Source organism: Chiloscyllium plagiosum, unplaced genomic scaffold (genome assembly GCF_037043375.1).
Source record: "Chiloscyllium plagiosum isolate Xiang-an unplaced genomic scaffold, Cpla_swu_hap1 HiC_scaffold_9, whole genome shotgun sequence".
Lineage (NCBI taxonomy): Eukaryota > Metazoa > Chordata > Chondrichthyes > Orectolobiformes > Hemiscylliidae > Chiloscyllium > Chiloscyllium plagiosum.
Genome location: NW_028270147.1, coordinates 39,172,157 through 39,195,276, shown reverse-complemented (window position 1 = coordinate 39,195,276; position 23,120 = coordinate 39,172,157). Strand labels below are relative to the sequence as shown.

Sequence of the window (23,120 nt, the reverse complement as noted above, 5' to 3'; positions counted from 1 at the left end):
AAATGTTGAATTGTTATCAACTTCAATAAGTTTCAGGTCCATTTCAAAGTGCCCACTAGTATGTAAACCTTGAGATTGAATGTGAGTTGGCTGTTTGGTTTGGTATTCTTGAAGCAAGTCCTCTCCTCACTTACACTCACGCAACAAATACTTCTAAATTCTTACTAGACCAGCATTTATTATCCATCTCTAATTGTCTTTTAGAAGGTGATGGTAAAGTGCTTTTTTGAATGCTGAAATTCATCTTATGCAGTCCGAAATGCATAGAGGGTTCCAGAATTCTGTCCTAGTGACAGCAAAGGAATACTGATCTTTTTCTTGGTCAGGGTGGCACAAGGCCTCGTGGGAACCTGTAAGTGGCAGTGTTCCCATGCATCTGCTTTCCTGGTGCTTCTACCTGAGAGAAGTTGTGGGTTTTTGAAGATCCTATTAAAGATGCTTTGGAGAGTTGCTGGATTACAACTTGTATGTCGATACAGTACTGCTACTGTGCATCGGTGATGGAGGGAGCAAACGTTTAAGTTGTCAAATGGTGTGCTGAACCTGTTGGTTGCTTTTTCCTGGATAGTGTTGAACACCTTGAGTGTTGGAGCTGAGATCATTCAGACAAGCGAAGAGTAATCCATCACATTCCTAACTTCTGCCTGTATCTACAGGATTTGGGGAGCTACTTGGTACCAAATTCCCAGCTTCTTACCTGCTCCTGTCGCCACAGTCTTCAGTTTCTGATTACTGATAACCTCCACATTGAAAGGATGTTCATTTTGGCACTGGTGGATTCAGCAATGGTAATCCCATAGAGTGTCAGGCTGTTGAATGGATTCTCTCTCGGAATGGGTTATTGCCTGGGGCATTAATGTTAATTGCTCGTTACTCGTCCAACTCTGAATGTTGCCCAGGTAATACTACATAATGACACAGACTGCTTCAGTATCTGAGGAGTTAGTCATAGTCATGGAGTCATAGAGTTATACAGCATGGGAACAGACCATTTGCTCCAACCGGTCCATGCCCACAAGATATTCTAAACTGATGTAGACCCCAATTGCCAGCATTTGGTCCACATCTCTCTCAACCCTTCCTATTCATGTACCTATCCAGATGTTTTGAAAAATGTAGTTGTACCAGCCTCCACCACCTCCTCTGGAACCTCATTCTATACACGCACACTACCCTCTGTATGAAAAAGTTGCACTTCATGTCCCTTTTATATCTTTTCCTTCTCACCTTAAACCAATGCCCACTAGTTTTGGACTCCTGTACCCTGGGAAAAAGACCTTGGCTATTCACCCCATCCATCCATCCATTTTGTAAACCTCTACAAGGTCACCACTCAGCTTCCGCCTTCCATGGCAAGGAGCCCCAGCCTATTCAGCTTCTCCCTGTAGCTCAAAGGGAGACCAGAATTGAATGCAATATTCTAAAAGTGGCCTCACCAATGTCCTGTACAGCCACGATATGATGGCTCAACTCCTATACTTAATGCACTGAACAATGAAGGCCAGCTTTCCAAATTGTTGGCTGTGCCTAATCAGTCCTTGCCTTTTCAAATGCATGTAAATCCTATCCCTCAGAATCCCCTCTAACAACTTACCCACCACCGATGATTAGCTCAATGTCTATAGTTCCCTGGCACTTCCTTACCATATTTTGTAAATAATGGCCTCACAATAGCCATCCTCCAGGCTCTGGCATCTCACTTGTGGCTGTTGACAGTGCAAATATTTCAGTGAGGGGCCCAGCAATCCCTTTCCTAGCTTCCACAAAGTTCTGGGATACACCTGATCAGTTCCTGGGGATTTATTTGCCTTTATCCATCTTAAGACCTCAAGCCCCTCCTCTTCTTTAGCATGGATACTTTTCAAGACATCACTATTTATTTCTCCAAGTTCCCTAGCTTCCATATCCTTCTCCACAGTAAATACTGATGTGAAATATTCATTTAGTGTCTCAGCCATCTCCTTCCATTCCACACATCAATGGCCTTGTTGATCTTTAAGGGGCTCTATTCTCTTCCGAGTTATTCTTGTGCCCTTAGTGCATTTGTCGAATCTCTTTGGATTCTCCTTGATCCTATTTGCCAAAGCTATCTCATGTCCCCTTTTTGCCTTCTTGATTCCCCTCTTAAGTATACTCTACTGCCCTTATACTCCTCTAGGGATTCACTTGAACCCAGCTGTCTATGCTTCTTTCCTTTTCTTGACTAGAGCCTCAGTTATTCTAGTCAGCCAGCATTCCCTACATCTAATAGCCTTGCCTTTCGAATATATTGTCTCTGAACTCTCATTTTTGAAGGCCTCCTACTTTCAAACCATCCCTTTCCCTGCGAACAGCCTCCCCCAATCAATATTTGAAAGTTCCTGCCTAATACCATCAAAATTAGCCTTACTCCAGTTTAAATCAGTTCTTTTCCATAATTATTTTAAACCTGATAGAATTATGGTCACTTGCCCCAAAGTGGCTGGCAACTGGCAGCTCAGTCACCTGCCCTGCCTCGTTTCCCAAGAGAAGGTCAAGTTTTGCTCCTTCTCAAGTAGGTACATCCACATATTGATTAAGAAAACTTTCTTGTACACGCTTAATAAATTCCTTTCCATCCAAGCCCTTAAAACTGTGGCAGTCCCAGTCTTATGTTTAGAAAGGTAAAATCCCCTAACCATTACAACCCTATTATTCTTATAGCTATCTGAGATCTCCGTCCAGATTTGCTTCTCAGTTTCTCACTAACTATTGGGGAGGCCTATAGTACAATCAAAATAAGGTGATCATCCCTTCCTTATTTCTCAGTTCCATCCATATAACTTCACTAGATGTTCTCCCAGGAATGTCCTCCCTCAGTAAAATTCAGAAGTCACATGACACTAAGTTAGAGTCCAACAGTTTGTTTGAAGTCACAAGCTTTCGGAGCTCTCCTCCTCCATCAGATCACTTCACCCTAAAAGGCTCGGCCTACAACCTGGTGTTGTGTGACTTCTGACTTTGTCCACCCCAGTCCAACAGCAGCATTTCCACATCATGGCTAAGTAAAACCATAATGTTATCCTGAACCAAAGATTCTACCCTTTCTGATAGCACTATACCCCAGAACATTAAGCTGCCAATCCTCTCCTTCCCTGAATCAAGTTTCTGTAATAGCTATGCTATCTAAATCCCACGTTCCCAACCATGCCCTAAGTTAATCTGCCTTACCTGTCAGGCCTCTTGCATTGAAATAAATGCTATTTAATTTATCAGTCTTACCTCATTCCCTGCCATGCTCTTGCCTCCCTTGACAATTGAACTTGCTCCCATTATCTACTGTGTCAGCCTCAGACTCATCTCTTTTCTCACCAACTCTTTGAATTGTGCCCTCCTAATTGCTAGTTTAAATCCTCCCAAATAGTATTATCAAACCTCCCAAGCAGGATATTGGTTCCCTTCCAATTCAGGTACAACTCATTCTCCTTATACAGGTCACTTCTATTCCAGAACAGATCCTAATAGTCTAAAATTTTGAATCCTTGCCCCCTACACCAGCCTTTTAGCCACACATTCATCTGCTCTGTCCTGCTGTTCCTACTGTCGCTAACACATGGCACTGGTATTAATCCAAATATTACAACCCTGAGGACCTATTTTTCAGCCTAATTTCCTATATTCTTTCTGCAGAACCTCATCCCTTTCTCTACCTCTGCCATTGTTACCACTGTGTACTTGACCTTCTGCTGATCACTCTCCCTTTTCAGAATATTCTGCACCCTTCGGCCCTCTGTTGCGCCGACCTGTGAACTAATCTAAGCCCATCCTCCTACACTACCCCATCATCGTCCATATGCTTATCCAAGGATTGTTTAAATCTCCCTAGTGTGGCTGAGTTAACTACATTGGCAGGCAGGGCATTCCACGCCCTTACCGCTGTCTGAGTAAAGAACCTGCCTCTGACATCTGTCTTAAATCTATCACCCCTCAATTTGTAGCTATGCCCCCTCGTACAAGCTGACGTTATCATCTTAGGAAAAAGACTTTATCTATCCTATCTAATCCTCTGATCATCTTGTATGTCTCTGTCAAATCCCCTCTTAGCCTTCTTCTTGCCAATGAGAACAGACCCAAGTCTCTCAGCCTTTCCTTATAAGACCTTCCCTCCAGACCAGGCAATATCCTGGTAAATCTCCTCTGCACCTTTTCAAGTGTTTCCACATGCTTCCTGTAATGGGGCGACCAGAACTGTACACAATATTCCAAGTGCGGCTGCACTAGCATTTTGTACAGTTGCAGCATGACATTACAGCTCTGGAACTCAATCCCTCTACCAATAAAACCTAACACACCATATGCCTTCTTAACAGCACTAATCAACCTGGGTGGCAACTCTCAGGGATCTATATACATGGACTCCAAGATCCCTCTGCACGTCCACACTACCAAGAATCTTTCCACTGACCCAGCATACTGCCTTCCTGTTATTCTTCCCAAAGTGCATCACCTCACATTTAGCTGCATTGAACTCCATTTGCCACCTCTCAGCCCAATTCTGCAGTTTATACAAGTCCCCCTGCAACCTGCAACATTCTTCCATACTGTCCACAACTCCACCGACTTTAGTATCATCTGCAAACTTACTAACTCTTCCACCTATTCCTGCGTCTAAGTCATTTATAAAAACGACAACAGCAGTGGTCCCAAAACAGATCCTGTTTTTCAGCAGCAGAAGCAGCAGTCCAAAGGGCGGGAGCTTAGACCAGGGCCTGTCAGGAACAGTGAGTCACTGATTTGAGTCTTTTGATGATACCATTTTGATATCTTACTGATGGCCACAGAAACATCTGATTGTACCTCTGACTAGACAGTACCCGATCACAGTTAATCAATTCGAACCTGATTAACTCTTCTTTATCGTAGAGCTGGTCAGGGTACCAGAAACCTGCTGTCAGTGGTATGTTCCCCAGTGAGGCCATCGCCCACATCCTTGTTTGAGATGGGTACAGCCACAGGAGACTCCTAGTCTAGCTGCCTATCTTTCCTGGTGGTAGCCTATCTACCTGACTGTATCTTTGGTTTTTCTACCATCCTGAAACTGCCATCTATCACACCCCCAGCTCCTGTAAATTCCTTATTGCATCCAACTGCCTCACCAACTGATCCATGCGATCCTCTGGGTTTTGCAACCAAACACACTTCCTACAGAGAGTATCCAAGAACATTGAAATGCTTTCTGATTTCTCACATCAGATAGGAAGAGCACACCACCCTACTAAAAGCTATCACTGCTCTTTTAACAATCTACAGACCCATAAAATGCCTAAAAACAAACACAATGTACTTTGCTCAAAAACTCAGCATATCACATCCTTACTGCTCTGGGATAACTTGATATTTGTCTTCTATTTTAAAATTCAATCAAGAAACAGATCTCAGTAAAACAAAAAAACCTCACCCTACTCTCTATTATCGAATTACAAACAATAGCAGAGTTTTGCGAGTATTAATGAATATTCAGTGCAAAACGTACTTGCAACAAAATTGCTTAGTGGTAATCACTTGTGATGAAGGCACTTCTGAAACTTTTGAACTAGTATAAGTAAAATTAACACAACTTACAGGCCAAATCTGGCATTTTCCAATCTGTGTGGCTCATCCACATATTAAGTAAATTCAAAACGTTATCACAACAATTATACCTTCTATATTGTCATGGGTCTTGCTACCAATGTAGAGCAGATTTAACTATTAATGAATAAAATTTGAATACTCTTGTTTCTAATTATTCCACGCATGTAGAGAAGTCATTTATCATAACCTACTTTGTTTCCTTTAAAGTTTAAAACTGCATAACTATTCTGTAAAGTTCTTTCCATAATATACAGATAAAATTAAGCAAAATTTCTGTTTTGTAAAATATTCCTTAGTGCTATTTGTTATGAAGATATAGAAAGATTTTTCATTTTTTGGTCTGTGTCATACCACATTATAGTGGAAACCTTGGTATGAAAGGTAAATTAATTGACTGCAAAATGAGCACATGCTCCAAGCATTCTTAAAATCGACCTCAAGATGTTTCTGCAGTTGCAGATGATGCAAGGAAGAATGTTATTGTTTTCTCCTTCTAGAGCAGATTAAAGGGAGCTTCACCTTTTCAATGTGTTATATGTGCCCAAACTGGAAATGCTCCGTTCTTAACAATCGAAATCTGCATCTGGATGAGAAAGGAATTTGTGACATTACTGACATTTTTCATAAGTATTCATGAACACGCATTTCTAGTGAATAACACAGGGACCATTAACCCTCTGAAGTTTCTGTTCAGTATTCATAAATAGAAGTCTTTTCAACCAGTTGTTTCAAGAATTATGCTATTGAATTGATTTGTTGTTCTTTAGCTCTGTTGCAAGTGGGTGAGGGCAATTAGAATGATGATTAGAAAATAGCTTTCTTGAACCTTTCTTTCATTGTACATGCTTCCATGTGTAACTTATTAAAGAAAGGTGAAACGTTTAATAACATGGAGATTTTCCCTTCACCAGTTGTTAGGTCTTGGTCTGAAATTCTGGAAATTTGCCAGAATTTCATGAAAAGTTGATTAATGAGAACAGTGATTCTGAATTATCCATAACAGGAATAGTGCTAATATTAAAAAAACTGGAAAACAGATTAACAATGAATTTATAGGCCATTTAAGACCTATGTGTGTTGTAATGTATCACACTTTTATTTCAAGTAGGAATTCCAACTTCTTAAATATTCACATATGTAAATATGATATCCAAGAACTCTTACACAAAATATTCTATTCTTTGCTATATTCCATTGTTTCATGAGTTAGATTGATGCTGAGTATCAAACTTAAAGGCAGTCTTTTTCTCAAATGAATTATAAGACAACCTCAAAAACCCTCATCCAGATCTGTTAAGACTATTTAATTGGTTTTGGTTTGTGTCAAGAGACCAGCGGTGCTCAAAGGAGCAAATAAAAAGGAAGAAGATAAAATGTTGGATATTTAAAACCAAGAGAGATATGTATTAGTCAGCAGCTATAAAGGGGAAGGCAGGTTAATGACTTGGTTATCAACTTTTGCATCAATGTAAATTTTAAAGTTGCCATGTATTAAGTATAATATTTATTTTGCATAAATGCAGCTGTGTTCTCTTATTCGTTTGCAGACTTAACTTCTCTGAAGGCTTCCATTGCTGCAATTTAAAATGCACATTAGTATCACGCGAAAACATTCCTTAGTCATATCTAAAACTTTATTGCAAGACAGCACCTTAATTTAGTGCTGGTATTATAAACAGTTGTGGTGAAATTTGACCTGCCTGTTTGTTCCAGAGACAATTAAGTCACTGCTGTTAACTCTGCTGCCCAGCCAGTAAGCACTGTGTCTTTTTATGAAATGCACTTTGAATCTTTGGTTGTGTTACTGCTTTAGTTTTGAGTTTCATTTGCACTACCATGCTATATTGTCCATGTGAGTAGCAGGCAAATAATGAACACACGAGCACAGCTGCTGAAAGCAGTGGAGTATAGCCTAATGATCTGTTTCACCTGCATAGATAAAATCAGGAAACATGCTAAATGAATGTAAAAATTCATTAAATTTTAAGCTGTTATAGCATTGGAAGTCTGTAGTTAAGTAACATGCTGCAAGAATGCAAAGGACTGTAATAGCATCAGTAAGACAGACACAGGTCCTTTGAATGGGCAGGTACAATTTCTCTTTATTCTTAGCCCCTCATGATCGGGGACGACTTGCTTCTGTTCCAGTTTGATGGTTTTAGAAAATGGTTGATAACGGAGTGCAAGAACTGCAGACACTTCCATGCACAGGCAGATGAGGAGTTCATCTGTGACAAGTTCCTAGTTGAGCAGTTGCCTCAAGAATTAGGTGTTAGGCATTCAAGCGATCTGCCTTGTCACCAAAGCTAGTTTTGAGTTACTCATGCATTGATGATGGACATGTTGTCTTTAGAGAGGGGCAGCTATTGGGCAACCTTTTTTGACACTGGATTTCTCCTGTGCTTTGAGGTGCCTGCTGTAGATTGTTGAAGTCTCTGAAGCAGATTGGATTACAAGAATCATTGCAATCTGGTAAACCATAACTGTAATACCTGAGACTTCATGTAAGTAATATGGAGTAATACATTTTGTAATAAAAAAGTAAGTTGTTGGAATATACACCTAAGAAAAAATAAGACTGAAGGATATAATTGAGGAACGTAGGAATTCGAAAGTATAATCTCTTGCAAGTAAAAGTGGGGTAAATAAATTATAAACAAAAATCAGACAATTTTAGAATTTTTCTTCAAAAAAAGAGAGCATAATAGCAAGAGTAAAGAAGTAATGATAAGTTGATGAGTAACATTGGTTAATCCCATTATGGAAAGGGCATTAAAGTCATAGAGTACCATGATGTCAGGACTAGGAAGATTGAGTTTTGAAGTGAAATGTCTGATGCTGGGGCATTTTCTACTGAATGGTGAGGACTAAGCTGAGATTTTATGGAATTTGACAAGCAAGTTATGAAGGTTTTGAAAGTGAATAGGGCAAGTCAGTTTAGTTTGGTTTTGGAGTAATTGAAGAAAGATTAAATTTAAAACCGTTAATAAAACTCAGAAAAAGAGGTTAGGTTTTTTTTTAAACAGGATAGCTGCACGATGGAGTCATATACTGCTTTGTTACAGGACGTTTTTGGGATAGAAATTATTGCACCTTTTAAGTGAATGGTTAAATATTTAAGGAAATGTAAACAATGTAATAAAGATAATGTTAAGTTGGAAAGGGTTCGGAAGAGATTTATCAGGATGTTGCTGAAAATGGAGGTATGAGTTATAAAGAGAGGGTAGATAGGCTGGGATTTTTTTTCGCTGGAGTATAGGAGTTTGAGGGGTGACCTTTATAGAGGTTTATAAAATCATGAGGAATATAGATAAGATGAATGGCAAGTGTCTTTTCCTTGGGTTTGGGGATTTCAAGACCAGTGGGCATATTTTTAAGATGAGAGGAGAAAGATTTAAAAAAGACGGGGCAATTTTTTTTACCCAGAAAGTGCTTTGTATGGAATGAACTTCCAGAGGAAGTGGTGGATGTGGGTACAATTACAGTGTTCAAAAGAAGTTTAGATAAGTACATGAATAAGAAATGTTTGGAGGAATATGGGCCAAGTGCAGGCAGGTGGGACTAGTTTAGTTTGGTCAGTATGGACTGGTTGGATTGAAGGGTCTGTTACCATGCTGTATGACTCTATGATGAGCAATTAGTGTTTCCACTTAAAAGTGACTTGAAGCCATTGTTTTAAGTTCTCTTTGCAACCTTGATCACCGGTTACTGACTGTATCCTTCACCCTGGCAACTATCTGAGACTGAATCAGATTGTTTGTCACATTAGAGTATGAAATGAACTTCATGTCGTCTTGAAGACCGCCTCTTTCCATCTCTGTTATATCTCAAATTTGTCTTGCCTCAACTCATTAGCTGCTGATGCCCTGATATTATCTCTCAGCTTGATTATTCATTGCAATGCTAGCCATCCTCCCACTTGCCACCTTTAGTAAACTTCAAATAGTTTAATATAATGCCACCTAACTCATTTTAGGTTCCATTCTCCTTGTACTTACTTACCTTTATGACCTCTGGTCAAGCGATACCTTGATTTTAAATCCTTCTCATGTTTTCAAATCCCTGTGTGGGCTCACTCCTCCCTATCTCTGTAATCTCATCTATCAGTACAACCTTCTACGATATATGTTTCCCCAATTCTGACCTCTTGATCATCTCTGATTTTAGTTGTTGCACCAATGGCAACTATACTGCTAAGGTCCTAAGCTCTGGAAATTGTTCACTAAACTGCTGTTTCCGCCCTTAATTAAGATAGTATTTAAAGCAACCCCTTTTGATGACCTGCCATAACATTATATTATATAGCTCAGTGTCATATTTTGTTTGATAAAAATTTGTGAGGCATCTTGTAACATTTTAATGCTTTAAATGGACTATACAAATGCAAGTAATCATTAATGTAAACTGTGGAGAGAAAGCAAGTCACTGAGATTTGTTTTGGTTGTCTCTAAGAAAGGCCGAGCTAGACTCAGTGGGCCAAATAGCTGCCTTCTTTCTTCTAAACATTGAAGCTTCCACAATCCTGGAGGATGAGCAGAAATGAGGAAACTAAGTATTATTGCATTGCACTGATTCTATTTGAGTGGTTGTTGCTATGACACAATTTTTGCATCACCTGAACTAGCTAATACTTATTTCAAAGAAAATCATTGGTGATCTTGTCTGTTGAATACAGTTGGAGGGCTCCACGCTCAAAAACAAAGACATATATAATCATGTGAAAATTTGTCACTAAACGCAAATGGTATTTAAACTGTTGCCACTTTTCCTGTTTTTAATAAAACTATTATTCAGAATTTTTTTAAAATTTTGTGCAGGACTCCTACTCGATGCCTCTCACATCAATCCAGTGTTGGCATGTTCATTGTGAGGAATGCTGGCTCAGAACACTGGTAGGTATATCCTTCCATTTCTTCATGTTTCTTTTCTTTGTCGTTCTACCCTAGTGCCTTCAGGGAAAAGTGTTATAATCCGTTCAAACATTGCAGTACAGAAGGAAGCAATTAATAAGAAAATGCTCATCTGTTTCGCAGCCAGCCTTTTCCAATACACAATTTATTATATAAACACTTTCACGACGTCCTTTAAAATTTGCTTGCTGTGGCGGCTTGTTACTAATGTTACCATTAAACCATACCCTGAAGACAGCAATAAAGTTGGAATTCTAGGCCCTTGCATCTTTAATCAAAGTGTATGCATGTAATCTTGTTACTGCCGCCTTTTTTAATGAAACCGGGCAGTACATAGCTAACTATTTGTGGATACGTGTGTATGTGACTATGTAATTCTCATTCATTATTCTCATTAACTTAGCTTATTTAAACAAAGACTTTTTTGTAAAATGGAACTAAAAGGAAAACAGTTTGACTTTACCACATTGGTCATACATGTAACAAATAAAACATTTCCAGTGCTATAACCACAGATAGTGCTGTAAAAGATTGCAGGAAGGGAGTTTTTTTTTTCTGAGTGCCTGATTACAATGGCACATTGCCATAGTGCTAATGAGAGTTTTGAGGTATAAAACACTAATGAACTGAAAGACATGCATTTATTGTTAAATTCCACACACCATGGTTGAGGTAAGTTCATTACCCCAATTAAGGTTCTCTTTTAGACTTAATTCAACACTTCCTAATTTATAATTATGCCCAATAGCATAATTTTTTTTGTTCATCATTCACCCTATAAAGGGAGGAGTTAAGTTGTTCTAACTGCAGTTCCTAGATTTGATTACAATTCACATTGGTCAGTTTTCAGATTTATCATATATCCCCACTTGGTGCCAGTAATGTGCAAACTAAACCTTTTAGTTTCTAATGTTATGCAGGTTTAATGTCTGAGTAACGTGTAACACCTGATTTGATTCTTCTAGTCATTGGGCAATTTTGATTGTTAGTGTGAGAGCTAAAAGGTCATACTCTGGGGCCGCTGTAATAGTTGGACTTGGGGTACCATGCATTGACTACTAAGCTTATGCTAAAGTAGCACATATGTTTAGTATTAGATGTTCCTACAATAATTCCAGCAGTTCTGCCTCCCATTACAGTTTGCCTGGCAGCAGAGACACAAGACTTGGCTCTGGAATTGTAGACGGGGCAATGTTGCACTAGAGCTCTTCCATACAGTACCACCGTGTGGAAACAAATTGATTTGGTACTGTGTAAAATGTGACAAAAATGAAGCATTCTAATCTTTTAAGATTATTTTTAACTACAATGTTCACAAAGGATAAAGATCAGTTTTGTTTTCTGCAAGCTGGAGGCAATTTATATTACTACTGGCCTAGAAGTCATTCCTCAGAGCAGAGTGTGTGGTTCGATTACTGCCATTCTATATGGATAGGAACACAGATAATTTGCTGGAATGGGTATCAACCAGGCGTGGGAATATTTATGTTTTATTAACTGATTTCAGTTGAAATAAAAACTGGTGATATTACATTAATATGTTAAAAGAATGTAAAGGAAATCAGGTTTTAGCTATTTTAAAGTATCCGGATGCTGGATAAAGGCAGCATCCAGATGAACTACATTGAATTTATGTAGCAACTTTAATACAGAAAAACATCCCAAAGTACTTCACAGAGGTGTATTCAGTTGGTATCTACTAAAGCCAAGAAAGGAAATGTTAAGTGGAGTGACCAAAACTCTGGTCAAATAGTTGGAAATTCAAGTGTGAAGGACAGATAGCTGAAGGCATGGCTGCCAGCGGTGAGTTGAAAAGAGAGAAGGAATGTACAAGCTGTCAAATTTAAAGGAATTGAGAATTTTTGGGGTATTAAAGCAATTTAGAGATAGAACAGAGAAAAGTACAGCACAGAACAGGCCCTTAGGCCCACGATGTTTTGCTGAGACTTAATCCTAATGTAAAATATAGTAACTTAACCTACGCACCCCTCAACTCACTGCTATCCATGTGCATGTTCAGCAGTTGCTTAAATCTCCCCAATGACTTTGCTTCCACCACCTCAGCTGGCAAAGCATTCCATGCATTCACAACTCTCTGCGTAAAGAACCTACCTCTGATGTCTCCTTTATACCTTCCTCCTAATATCTTCAAACTATGACTTCTCGTACCAGTCAATCCTTCCCTGGGGAAAAGTCTCTGGCTATTGACTCTATCTATTCCTCTCATTATTTTGTACACCTCGATCAGGTCTCCTCTCTTCCTCCTTCTCTCCAGAGAGAAATGTCTGAGCTTATTCAACCTTTCTTCAGAAGGCAAACCCTCCAGTCCAGGCAGCATCCTGGTAAACCTTCTTTGCACCCTCTCCAAAGCCTCTGTATCTTTCCAATATTAGGGCGACCAGAACTGGACACAATATTCCAAGTGTGGTCTCACCAGGGACTTGTGGAGCTGCAGCAAAACCTCGCGGCTCTTAAACTCGATACCCCTGTTAATGAAAGCCAAAATACCATATGCTTTCTTAACAACCCTATCCACTTGGGTGGCAACTTTGAGGGATCTATGTACTGCACACCCAAATCCCTCTGTTCCTGCACACTGCCAAGAATCCTGTCTTTTAATCCTATATTCAGCATTCGAGTTCGACCTTCCAAAATGCATCACTTCGCATTTATCCAGGTTGAACTCCATCTGCCATTTCTCAGCCCAGCTCTGCTTCCTGTCTTTGTCGCGCTGCAGCCTGCAGTAGCCCTCTATACTATCAACGACAGCTCTAACCTTTGTGTCATTTGCAAAATTACTAACTCACCCCTCAACCTCCTCATCCAAGTCATTTATAAAAACTACAAAGAGCAGAGGCCCAAGAACAGAGCCCTGCGGGACCCCACTCAACACTGTCTTCCAGGCAGAAGACTTTCCATCTACAACCACTTCTGTCAGCCAACCAATTCTGAATTCAGATAGCCAAATCTCCCTGTATCCCATACTTCCTGACTTTATGAATGAGCCTACCATGGGGAACCCTATCAAATGCCTTGTTGAAATCCGTATACACCACATCCACTGCTCAACCGTCATCAACCTGTCTTGACACCACCTCAAAGAACTCAATAAGATTTGTGAGGCATGACCTGCCCCTCGCAAAGCCATGCTGACTGCCTTTAATCACACTATGCTTTGCCAAATAGACATAAATCCTATCCCTCAGAATTCTTTCCCCAACTTTGCTGACCACAGACGTAAGACTGACTGGTCCGTAATTGCCAGGGATTTCCCTATTACCCTTCTTGAAAAGTGGAACAACATTTGCCTCCTTCCAATCCTCCGGTATGACTCCCGTGTAGAGAGAGAAGGCAAAGATCCTCGCCAGTAGCTTAGCAACCTCCTTTCTTGCTTCCCAGAGCAGCCTAAGATAAATCTGGTCTGGCCCTGGGGACTTATTAATCTTAATGTTTTTCAAAATTTCTAGCACATCATCTTCTTCATCAATCTTGATCTGGTCAAGACTGTATCCCAGTTCCTCTAAGTTTTAATTTACAAGTTCTTCTTCCTTGGTGAAAACCGAAGCAAAAAACCCACTTAGGGCTTCCCCTATCTGCTCAGATGATGAGGGATTGGGTCATGAAGAGATTTCAATTTGAGATAGGAGTATTAAATCGTAGTCTGGGAGGCAACCTAAGTTAACAGGGACTGTACTGATTGTTGAGTTGGTACTGTTGTGGGTTAGATTGAGATCAGGAGAATGTTGGTGGAGCAGGAGCTTTCAGAGCTTGGAGATTGGGATTTCTGTTCAACGAGCGTTGACATTGTTCTGTTTGGAAATACTTAAGATATTGATGAGCGTTTTGAGCTGGAAACGCAGAAGTATATAGTGATCTAGAAGAGGGAATAGCCTGTGACATTGAGAATATGGGACCAGAAATTCAGTTTACAGTTGAATAGGTTGGCAAGATTCCAGGCAACTTGCTTCAGTCTGGGATTTATAATGGATCAATGATGAGTGTGTAGAATTTGTGACAGGGGTAGAAGATGATGGTACAGTTTAATTAAGAAATATTTGCGTTACTGTGATTTAATAAAGTGGAGATTTTGTGAATGGGCTTTATTTCAATACATAATCAAAGGATTTGTAATGACACTTCATTGGCTGAACTTTCCTCAGAGGTCTACAGCCAGGAGAGAAACTAATTGTTGCAGCTTTCACCACAGAAATAGTGATTGCATGAGTTTCATGGTTCAGTGTATATTGAAAGATGACTCAAGGGAAACATATTTATTATTCTGATATATTGTGGAGGGTAATAACATTTGTAAATTATGATAAATACAGTCTTTTGCAGTGAATCCTACATTCATTTATCTGTTGTTAAATAAAACATCAGTCCCTTTATAGCCTGAGTCTGGCCTGACAGACTATAAGTTCAATCTTTTTGTGTCTTCTTTTACAATGTACACAATCCATCTAATGGAGACAAAGAGAATCATGGTTGTGACACATGAAACATTCCAGTAAACTGGTCTACAGTAGCAACACTCTTTGTTGAACCCCAGGGTCTTGCTAAATATTGGGCTGGTAACTGGATACTTTTAAGCAATGGGAGATCCACTTATGAAATGCTTGCAAATAGTAAATCTAAGTGGAATATTTTATTAGGAACACAAAAATGTAAGTGTAAAAGTACTATTGATGACTTTTAGATCGCTGTTTAAAGTATTTTGATTATCAGGCATTTTCTTTCTGATGAAAGAATCAAGACTCAATCTGTCGATTCCAATGGTTCAGTTAGGTATTAAATAACTCCTTGTAGGTCAACGTATATCCATCAATCAATGTTATATATGTCAGATTGGTCAAATATCTCATTCTTGCTCTGTGCTAGATTACTGCTGTATTTGTCTCATAAATTAATTTATCAAAGTAATTCATTAAAGCACTTACAGACTTTGTGTAAGACGTGTTAATGGGCTATATAAGTGCCATTTAAAAAATTTATTTCTTAATTTCAAAGGAAAGAGCTGTATATTATGGTCGCATATATCCAGATTTCTTTAGTGACACGAGATTGGACTGTCTCGGGCAATAAACTGGAAAAGCACAGCAGGTAAGGCAGCATTGAGGAGCAGGAAAATCGATGCTTCGGGCCGAAGCCCTTCATCAGGAATGATAAAGAGCTTTCGCCCGAAATGTCGATTTTCCTGCTCCTCGGATGCTGCCTGACCTGCGGTGCTTTTCCAGCACCACTGTGATCTCCAGCATCTGCTGTCCTCACTTTTGCCTCAGGCAATAAACTACTCATTCTCTCCTTGAATCTTTCCAAATCTTCAGTTTTATCATAGACAATAGAGCAAGACTTGATTATAGTGGCAATAAGCTCACTTTTGTATGTGCAGCCTTCTTTAACAACATTTTGTTATGGTAGGATGGTGGAAGAGGGATTATTTACTTCCAGTACATTGTGCAGTAAGAATTGGTCCACTGTTACTAATATGTCACTCTTAAGTACAATTGAGGTGTGGAGAATCATTGATTTCTCAGTTACATTACTATATCATCAATGAATTTTAGTTTATTAAATAAATATTCAGTGAGCCTTTTGAATGATTAGTAGCAATTTTTCAGTCATCTCCTGGTAGCCAGAAAGCAAGTTTCACAGTTTGGAGTTTCTCTTTAATTGTATTTTTTTTCTTTCTCCACCATCTTGTCTGGGAAAATCTTGGTTCTCCATTGCTGATGAGTCCCTGTCTTAGAACTCCCTCCCTAACAGCAATTGTGAGTGTACTTATAACGTGAGAACCATTGCAATGATTTAAGGAGATGGCTCATTATCATCTTCTTGAGAGCAGTTAGGAACGGGTAATAAGTACTAGCATGCCAATAATGTCCACTTGTTATGAAAAAAAATGAAAGTTGGGCTTGTCATCCCCTTGGATATACTTTGACTTACTTACCTTTCTTCTTCCTCCTCTCAGTGAATATTCCCCACCTGATCATTTGATATGTTGAGGTTTGTACCCTTGGTGTACAGCAGATACCATAAGTTTTGAACAAGCAGCTCAACTGACCATTTCCATTTATCATCCTGAATGGTTCTACTAATGCAGAACTTGCCTTTCTGTAACCTAGTTATGATGAGTAGCAGGGTCTGGATATGAAAGCACATTTTTTAATACCCCACCTACAAGTAAGAGGTGATCTCCAGATTCTGGTTTACAATGAATGCTGGTTATTATTTTAGTGAAATGTCTTTTAGTATAAGTTAATTTATTTTAATTTCATTTTAATGAAAAACCTACGTGGCATCTGCTAGTGGCACATGAGGTTAATATCACAGAAATATTTAAGTAAGCACCCTTTTGGGGGTTCAAAGTCTGCATCACTGAAATAGCATTTTACAGTGTAGCATAAAGATACTTCTTGATTTTAACCATCCAACACTTGTGAAATTAGCTTTCTTTTGCCATAGTCTCATAGAGTCATACAGCATGGAAACAGACGCTTTGGTTCAAACAGTCCACACTGACAGTTTTCCCAAACTAAACTTGCCTGTTCTTGGCCCATAACTCTCAAACCTTTCCTATTCATGATCATATCTAAATGTCTTTTAAATTTTGTAATTGTACCTGCATCCATCACTTTATCTGGCAGTTCATTCCACATACAAACCACTCTCTGTGTATTTAAAAAAAGGCCCCTCATGTCCTTTTTAAATCTTTTTCCTCTCACCTTGAAAATATGCCCCCTAGTTTTGAACTCCCCCACCTGAGAGATGGAACCCTTGTTATTTACCTGTCTATACCCCTCATGATTTTATAAACCTGCTGTGCTCTAGTGAAAAATGTCTCTTTGCCTCTATTATCACAATTATTTTCCAACTTAATCTTAGATTTTGCTTATGGTCTACAGATAACTGCGCTGTTCTGAACTATAAACTGGAACCATTTGGATATATCCTTTGCAAGCCACAAATTGAACCTGTTCTGAGGCTTTAGTGTCTTTTAAGAAAGTTGAGACTCAAGAAAAAGTCTTAGCTCCGTTTCAGCATGATATTACAAGACTGTCCATGCTGCAAATGACAACATTAGGACTTTTGAATTAATAGGAATAGTAGTAAGGCATTCAGCCCCTTCAGTCTCTTCTTCATTCATTGAGATTGTGACTGATCTCTGGCCTAACTACAAGTCCTACCTTTGGTCCATATCCCTTAATATCTTTACTTAACAAAACTTTATTTATGACTTGTCAGCAGTGGCATCTTGCTGGTTGTTTCGTAGTTTGAAAGCCTTACATGTACCTTTAAAAGTTCCGTCCTTAATGTATTACAAAATACGATTTTATTCATATGTAGTAGTACTGGTCCAACGTGAACTTCAGGCACTATGTAATATTCAGAGGGTTAAATACTAAATGTAATTTGTTTTCTAGCATTGTTAATTATTTTATAGGAGCCCTTGCAATAAAAGCTTAAAAATGAAAGAATTTTGAGCTCGTTAAAGTTTTGCGTGCATCAGAATTTTATCATTCATTGCAGCTACATTGTTTTATTCCTTCCATTTTTTGTTTCTTGTGGTCACTATCTAATTGTATCAAGTATTCATTTGAGTTTGCATTGCTCTTTTTAAAAATCAAGATTTGATCCAGTGTTTGAAATCAAATATTGCTGTAACATTACAACGAAGGCAGAATACTGCAGATCCTGGAAATCTCAAAACAAAAGTGGTGGAAAAGAAAAAACTAAACGGGTTTGGCAGCATCTGTGAAGAGAGAAACAGAGGAGATGTTTTGAGTCTGATATGACCCTTGAACATTACAGTCACACTATAATATTTCAGTTCTATAGATAGTTTATGACAAACAAGACAGTTGGACTAGGAATGGATGACGATGTTGAATTTCTATAACAGAAGACAGTGAAACTAGGCAAGCTAAATAGCACACTAAGTGACATTTCCTACGACAATGCAAATGCCAAAGGAGTACAGTCAGCTTTTAGATATATTCCATTACTGACCTTTGATAAAAATCCTTATGTCTAAATAATTCCAAGACCATAAATTCATCTAGGCTTTTAATAAAACTTGATTCTTCGCTTGTGAAAAGAGCGTCCACAAGGAAAGCACGTTTGCTTTGTAGGGGAAGTTGTATTTTATAAACTTTGATGTATTAGGAAATGAACAGCCATGTTTTCCCTAGTGAGCAATTTTGTGTTGGTTATAGGAAGTCGAGTGAGTGGCTAATCTGCTCCACTGCAGTAATTTATTTAATCTTGCTGTGCGTAGAATGGCATGTCTATAATAGTTTAGATTAAAGATGGCAAAAGTGAAGGTACACAACTTGAAGTGTGGTCTTCCAGATGTTTCCTGAAGAAGGGCTTATTCCCGAAACATCGATTCTCCTGTTCCTTGGATGCTGCCTGACCTGCTGCGCTTTTCCAGCAACACATTTTCAGTTCCAGATGTTTACCTCCTTTATTTTCTTCAAACAGAGAAACCTAGAATTTAGAATATATAGGGGTTTTTGAAGCTGAGTTTACATTTTTGTCAGGTTGCAACAAGCTTTTACCAATCCAGATCGTAACCTTATTGTTATGAGATAACACAAGAGGCACAGTTTTGTTTCTGGGGAAGTGGTTTATCACACTGCTTTGGGATTAGAGGATGCAAACATTTCTATCTCAGCCCAATTTATTGATTTTCCCAAACTACTAAAATTCAGTTGATGGTTAGTTATCCAAAATTAGCACTAATTTCTGTCATGTTCAGAAACAGCATGTTGTGTTCCTAACTTTTAAGATACACACTTGATTAGATGTGAACTGCTTTAAATTGACATAAAGGGATAACGTGTAACAAAGGAGAACGTCAACTGACCTTGCTTGTCTCGTCAAAGACTGACTCACTGTTTAAAAGAGACTAAAAATGATGTCTTGGAATAAAAGGTGTCAACTACTTACTTCCTTAAATATCAAAGGACGTTCCTGAATTGTATGAGTCGTCTTTGAAAAACAGAAGGGTTTAATATCTTCATTAAACCCAGGATATGACTGATTCCTGCTGATGATGATGATGCCACATTCCTGATGAAGGGCTTATGCCCAAAGCGTAGATTCTTCTGCTCCTCGGATGCTGCCTTAAATGCTGTGCTTTTCCAGTACCACGCTTTTCGACCAGGATGTGATTAATCAACCCAGGTTCACCTCTGTATTTGGAAAAGAAAATGAAGTTGTACAGAGTACGTGGTAAGGTAGCTGTATTTGCCTCTACATAATCTTTCAATGGTAACTACAGAACCATAAAGTGGCAACAATAGGAAGGCAATAACAGCTTGTCTTAAGAATTGGAAGCTGTAACCTCATGAGGTCTCCAGCGCCTGTTCCTTTTTGGGTCCAAAAGTGCAGCAAGCTAACTTTTTAGTAACTATAAGCAACTAACTTCATGGCCTGCAGAATGTCCATCTCTTTCAGAGAATACTAAAATGAATTTTACATATGACTTGGCTCTTGATTTCACCATCATCATCTTCAGGACTGCATTGGGGTTTTTTTTTCCAGAACAAAACAATCAGCAACTATAAACTCTTCTTTTTTGCCTATAACCTGCAAAAGTGTAATAGTCTCTTCAACTTTCTTTCTTTATCTGTATATGGCTAAGTGAATGAGGGCAATACCTATAAATTAAAGAGTGAGTACATTAGTAAACAATTATCAGTCTAAATTTAAACTAATAAAAGGCTTGTTCTTGGCTGTCCAAATTGTCCACCTATTTGGGGGTTAAAAGCACACATACTTCCCTCTAAAAACCTGATTGATTGCAAGGCTTTCTGTAATTCTCTCTCACCCTGTCATAACATTTCATACATAGAGATGGATGTTTGCTCAGACATTCAACTAAAAAGCGTTTTTTTTTTAAAAGGTTGAATAGAAAATGGGGAATGAAAACATTGCAGATGATCTGATTCTGTCTGTACTTTTATTGTATCCTGCAATAATCTTGAGAGATTTTAATATTAAACAACCCTTGGGATATGGTTCCATTGATTCCTGCAAATATATTTCTGTACAAATAAAGTTCTTAAATTCGCCCATTTTCTCTCCAATTAGCATAACTAAAAGAACTAGCAGTCAAATGGCTATTGAGAACATACAAGATTGACTAGTTTGGTTGACAAGCAACTAAAACCTCCTCACTTATCTTCCTGCATATTTTGTTAACACTGAGATTTGACATTGTAGTCAGTAGTTATCGTTCTTGTGTTATTTCCTGTTACCACTCCAGTTTCTGAGAGAGTTAAAGGTAACCACTCATTCTAATGACTGTTCACACCTTTTTGCTGTCACTTTCTTTGACAGATGAGATAATGGTAGTATATCATTTATTTGTTTTGTCAGACATTTATTGCACGTTATCATTACGAGAATAAGCAAGGTCTTGACATCTTTGAGTATCTTGATTGCTAATACTTCAAGATAAGGTTTAGAGGTTCATGTTGCTGTTAACATTAATCCCTGACTTTGTAACAAGCCACACCCAATAGCTACATATTAGGATTTCTTTTCAATTTCAGACAGCTTTGATTTAAAAGGTACATTATAATGGGATAAATTTACCTTGGGCTGCACTGCAGATAAGCTGAACATAAGGCACTTCTGAAAATTGAAAAATGATGCAGAAAGGAAGAATTCAAATTCTAAGTCAGTTTGTGGTAGGACTGGAGTCTCAGGTACACAGGATAGTGAAGAAGGCGTTTGGTATGCTTCACTTTATTGGTCAGTGCATTGAGTATCAGAGTTGGGAGGTCATGTTGTAGCTGTACAGGACATTGGTTAGGCCACTATTGGAATACTGCATGCAATTCTGGTCTCCCTGCTTCGGAACAATGTTGTGAAACATGAAAGGGTTCAATAAAAATTTACAAGGGTTGCTTGGGTTGGAGGATTTGAGCTATAGGGAGAGGCTGAATGGACTGGGGTTGAGGGGTGATCTTATAGAGGTTTATAAAATTATAAGGGGCATGGATAGGGTAAGGAAACAAGGTCTTTTTCCCAGATTGGGGAAATCCACACTAGATGGCATAGGTTTATGGTGAGAGGGGAAAGATTTAAAGGGAACTTAAGGGGCAACTTTTTCATGTAGAGCATGGTGCCTGTATGGAATGAGCTTCTATTACAACATTTAAAAGGCATCTGGATGGGTATATGAATAAAAAGGGTTTGGAGGGATATGGGCCAAATGCTTGCAAATAGCGCTGTACTTTAGGATATCTGGTCGGCATGGATGAGTTGAACCGAAGGGTTTGTTTCGGTGCTGTATATCTCTTGTGACTATATGAGTGAATGGGGACTCCCTCCATGATGAGAGGTTGACTGGAACTGTGGTAACAGTGAGGAAAGGGCTGGGGGAAACTAAAGCTAAAAAGCAAAAGTGAGAAAAAGGAGCAGGAGTAGGCCATTCAGCCTGTTGATTCCTGTTGTGCCATTTAATAAATCGTGGTTCACCAAACACTACAATGCCTTTTTCCCACACCATCTCCGTTATCCTTTTCCAATTGATAATCAAAAATCTGTCCACCTCTCGTTTAAATATACTCAAACTCTGAGCTTCCACAACCTTCTAGGGTTGAAAGTTCCAAAGATTCATACCCCCCCAGATAATTAGATTTTTCCTTATCTCACTCTGAAGTGGTGTCCCTCTTATTTTTAAATATCACCCCTGGTTCTAGTCTCCCCCTGCCAGGGCAAACATCTTAATCTGCATCTATCTTGTGTAACCCTTAAGGTTTTTGAAGGTCTCAGTGAAATCACTTCTCATTCTTTATAACTCAAGGAGTATGGGCCCAGTTTGCCCAATTTCTCTTCAAAGGACAATCTCACCATCCTGGTGAACCATTTGTTGCTTTTCCTTGGAATTGATATCTTTCCTAAGATGAGAAGACCAAAGTTGCACACATAGTCCAGGTGTGATCTAACCAAGTTCTTATACAGTTGAAGCAAGACTTGAATGCTCCTGTACTTAAACCCTCTTTCAATAAAGTGTAACATTCTATTAGTCTTCCAAAAGCTGCATGTTGGCTCACAGTGATTTATTGACAAGGCTACCCAAGTCCCTTTGCAAATCTAAGTTGAAACTTTATTGCTGGAACAGCACAGCAGGTCAGGCAGCATCCAGGGAACAGGAGATTCGACGTTTCGGGCACAGGCCCTTCTTCAAGATTCCTGAAGAAGGGCCTGTGCCCGAAACGTCGAATCTCCTGTTCCCTGGATGCTGCCTGACCTGCTGTGCTGTTCCAGCAATAAAGTTTCAACTTTGATCTCCAGCATCTGCAGACCTCACTTTCTCCTTTGCAAATCTACACTTTCCAAGCTCTTACCATTTGAGAAATATTTTACACATCAATTCTTCTTACCAAAGTGGACACCCTCATATTTTTTCACATTATATTCTATCCCTTGCCAAATCCCTAAGCCTGTCCAAAATTATTTATTAGGTAAAAACAATGACTGCAGATGCTGGAAACCAGATTCTGGATTAGTGGTGCTGGAAGAGCATAGCAGTTCAGGCAGCATCCATGGAGCAGCGAAAATGTCGATTTCAAAATTATTTATTGCCTGACCCTAGTTGTCACT

At 38.9% G+C, this 23,120-nt stretch overlaps 1 protein-coding gene and 1 long non-coding RNA gene across 4 annotated transcripts in view; one reads left to right on the top strand and one right to left on the bottom strand.

Moving 5' to 3' along the window:
* Positions 1–23,120, top strand: part of rnf220a (ring finger protein 220a) — a 512,316-nt gene that overhangs the window by 478,226 nt on the left and 10,970 nt on the right. For both annotated transcript variants that reach the window (XM_087990559.1, XM_087990558.1), the window contains one exon: positions 10,410–10,484. In XM_087990559.1, the coding sequence (XP_087846685.1) occupies positions 10,410–10,484 (75 nt within the window). The remainder of the gene's footprint in view (positions 1–10,409; positions 10,485–23,120) is intronic.
* The window catches only part of LOC148149125 (uncharacterized), a 236,805-nt gene continuing 231,768 nt past the window's right edge, over positions 18,084–23,120 (bottom strand). The window contains exons 4-6 of one of the 2 annotated variants that reach the window (XR_015758140.1): positions 19,452–19,696; positions 18,510–18,989; positions 18,084–18,252 (exon numbers count right to left, since the gene is read on the bottom strand). This is a non-coding gene — a long non-coding RNA (uncharacterized LOC148149125). Of the gene's footprint in view, positions 18,990–19,451; positions 19,697–23,120 lie in introns of both variants that reach the window. The other variant, XR_015758139.1, reaches the window with a different exon arrangement.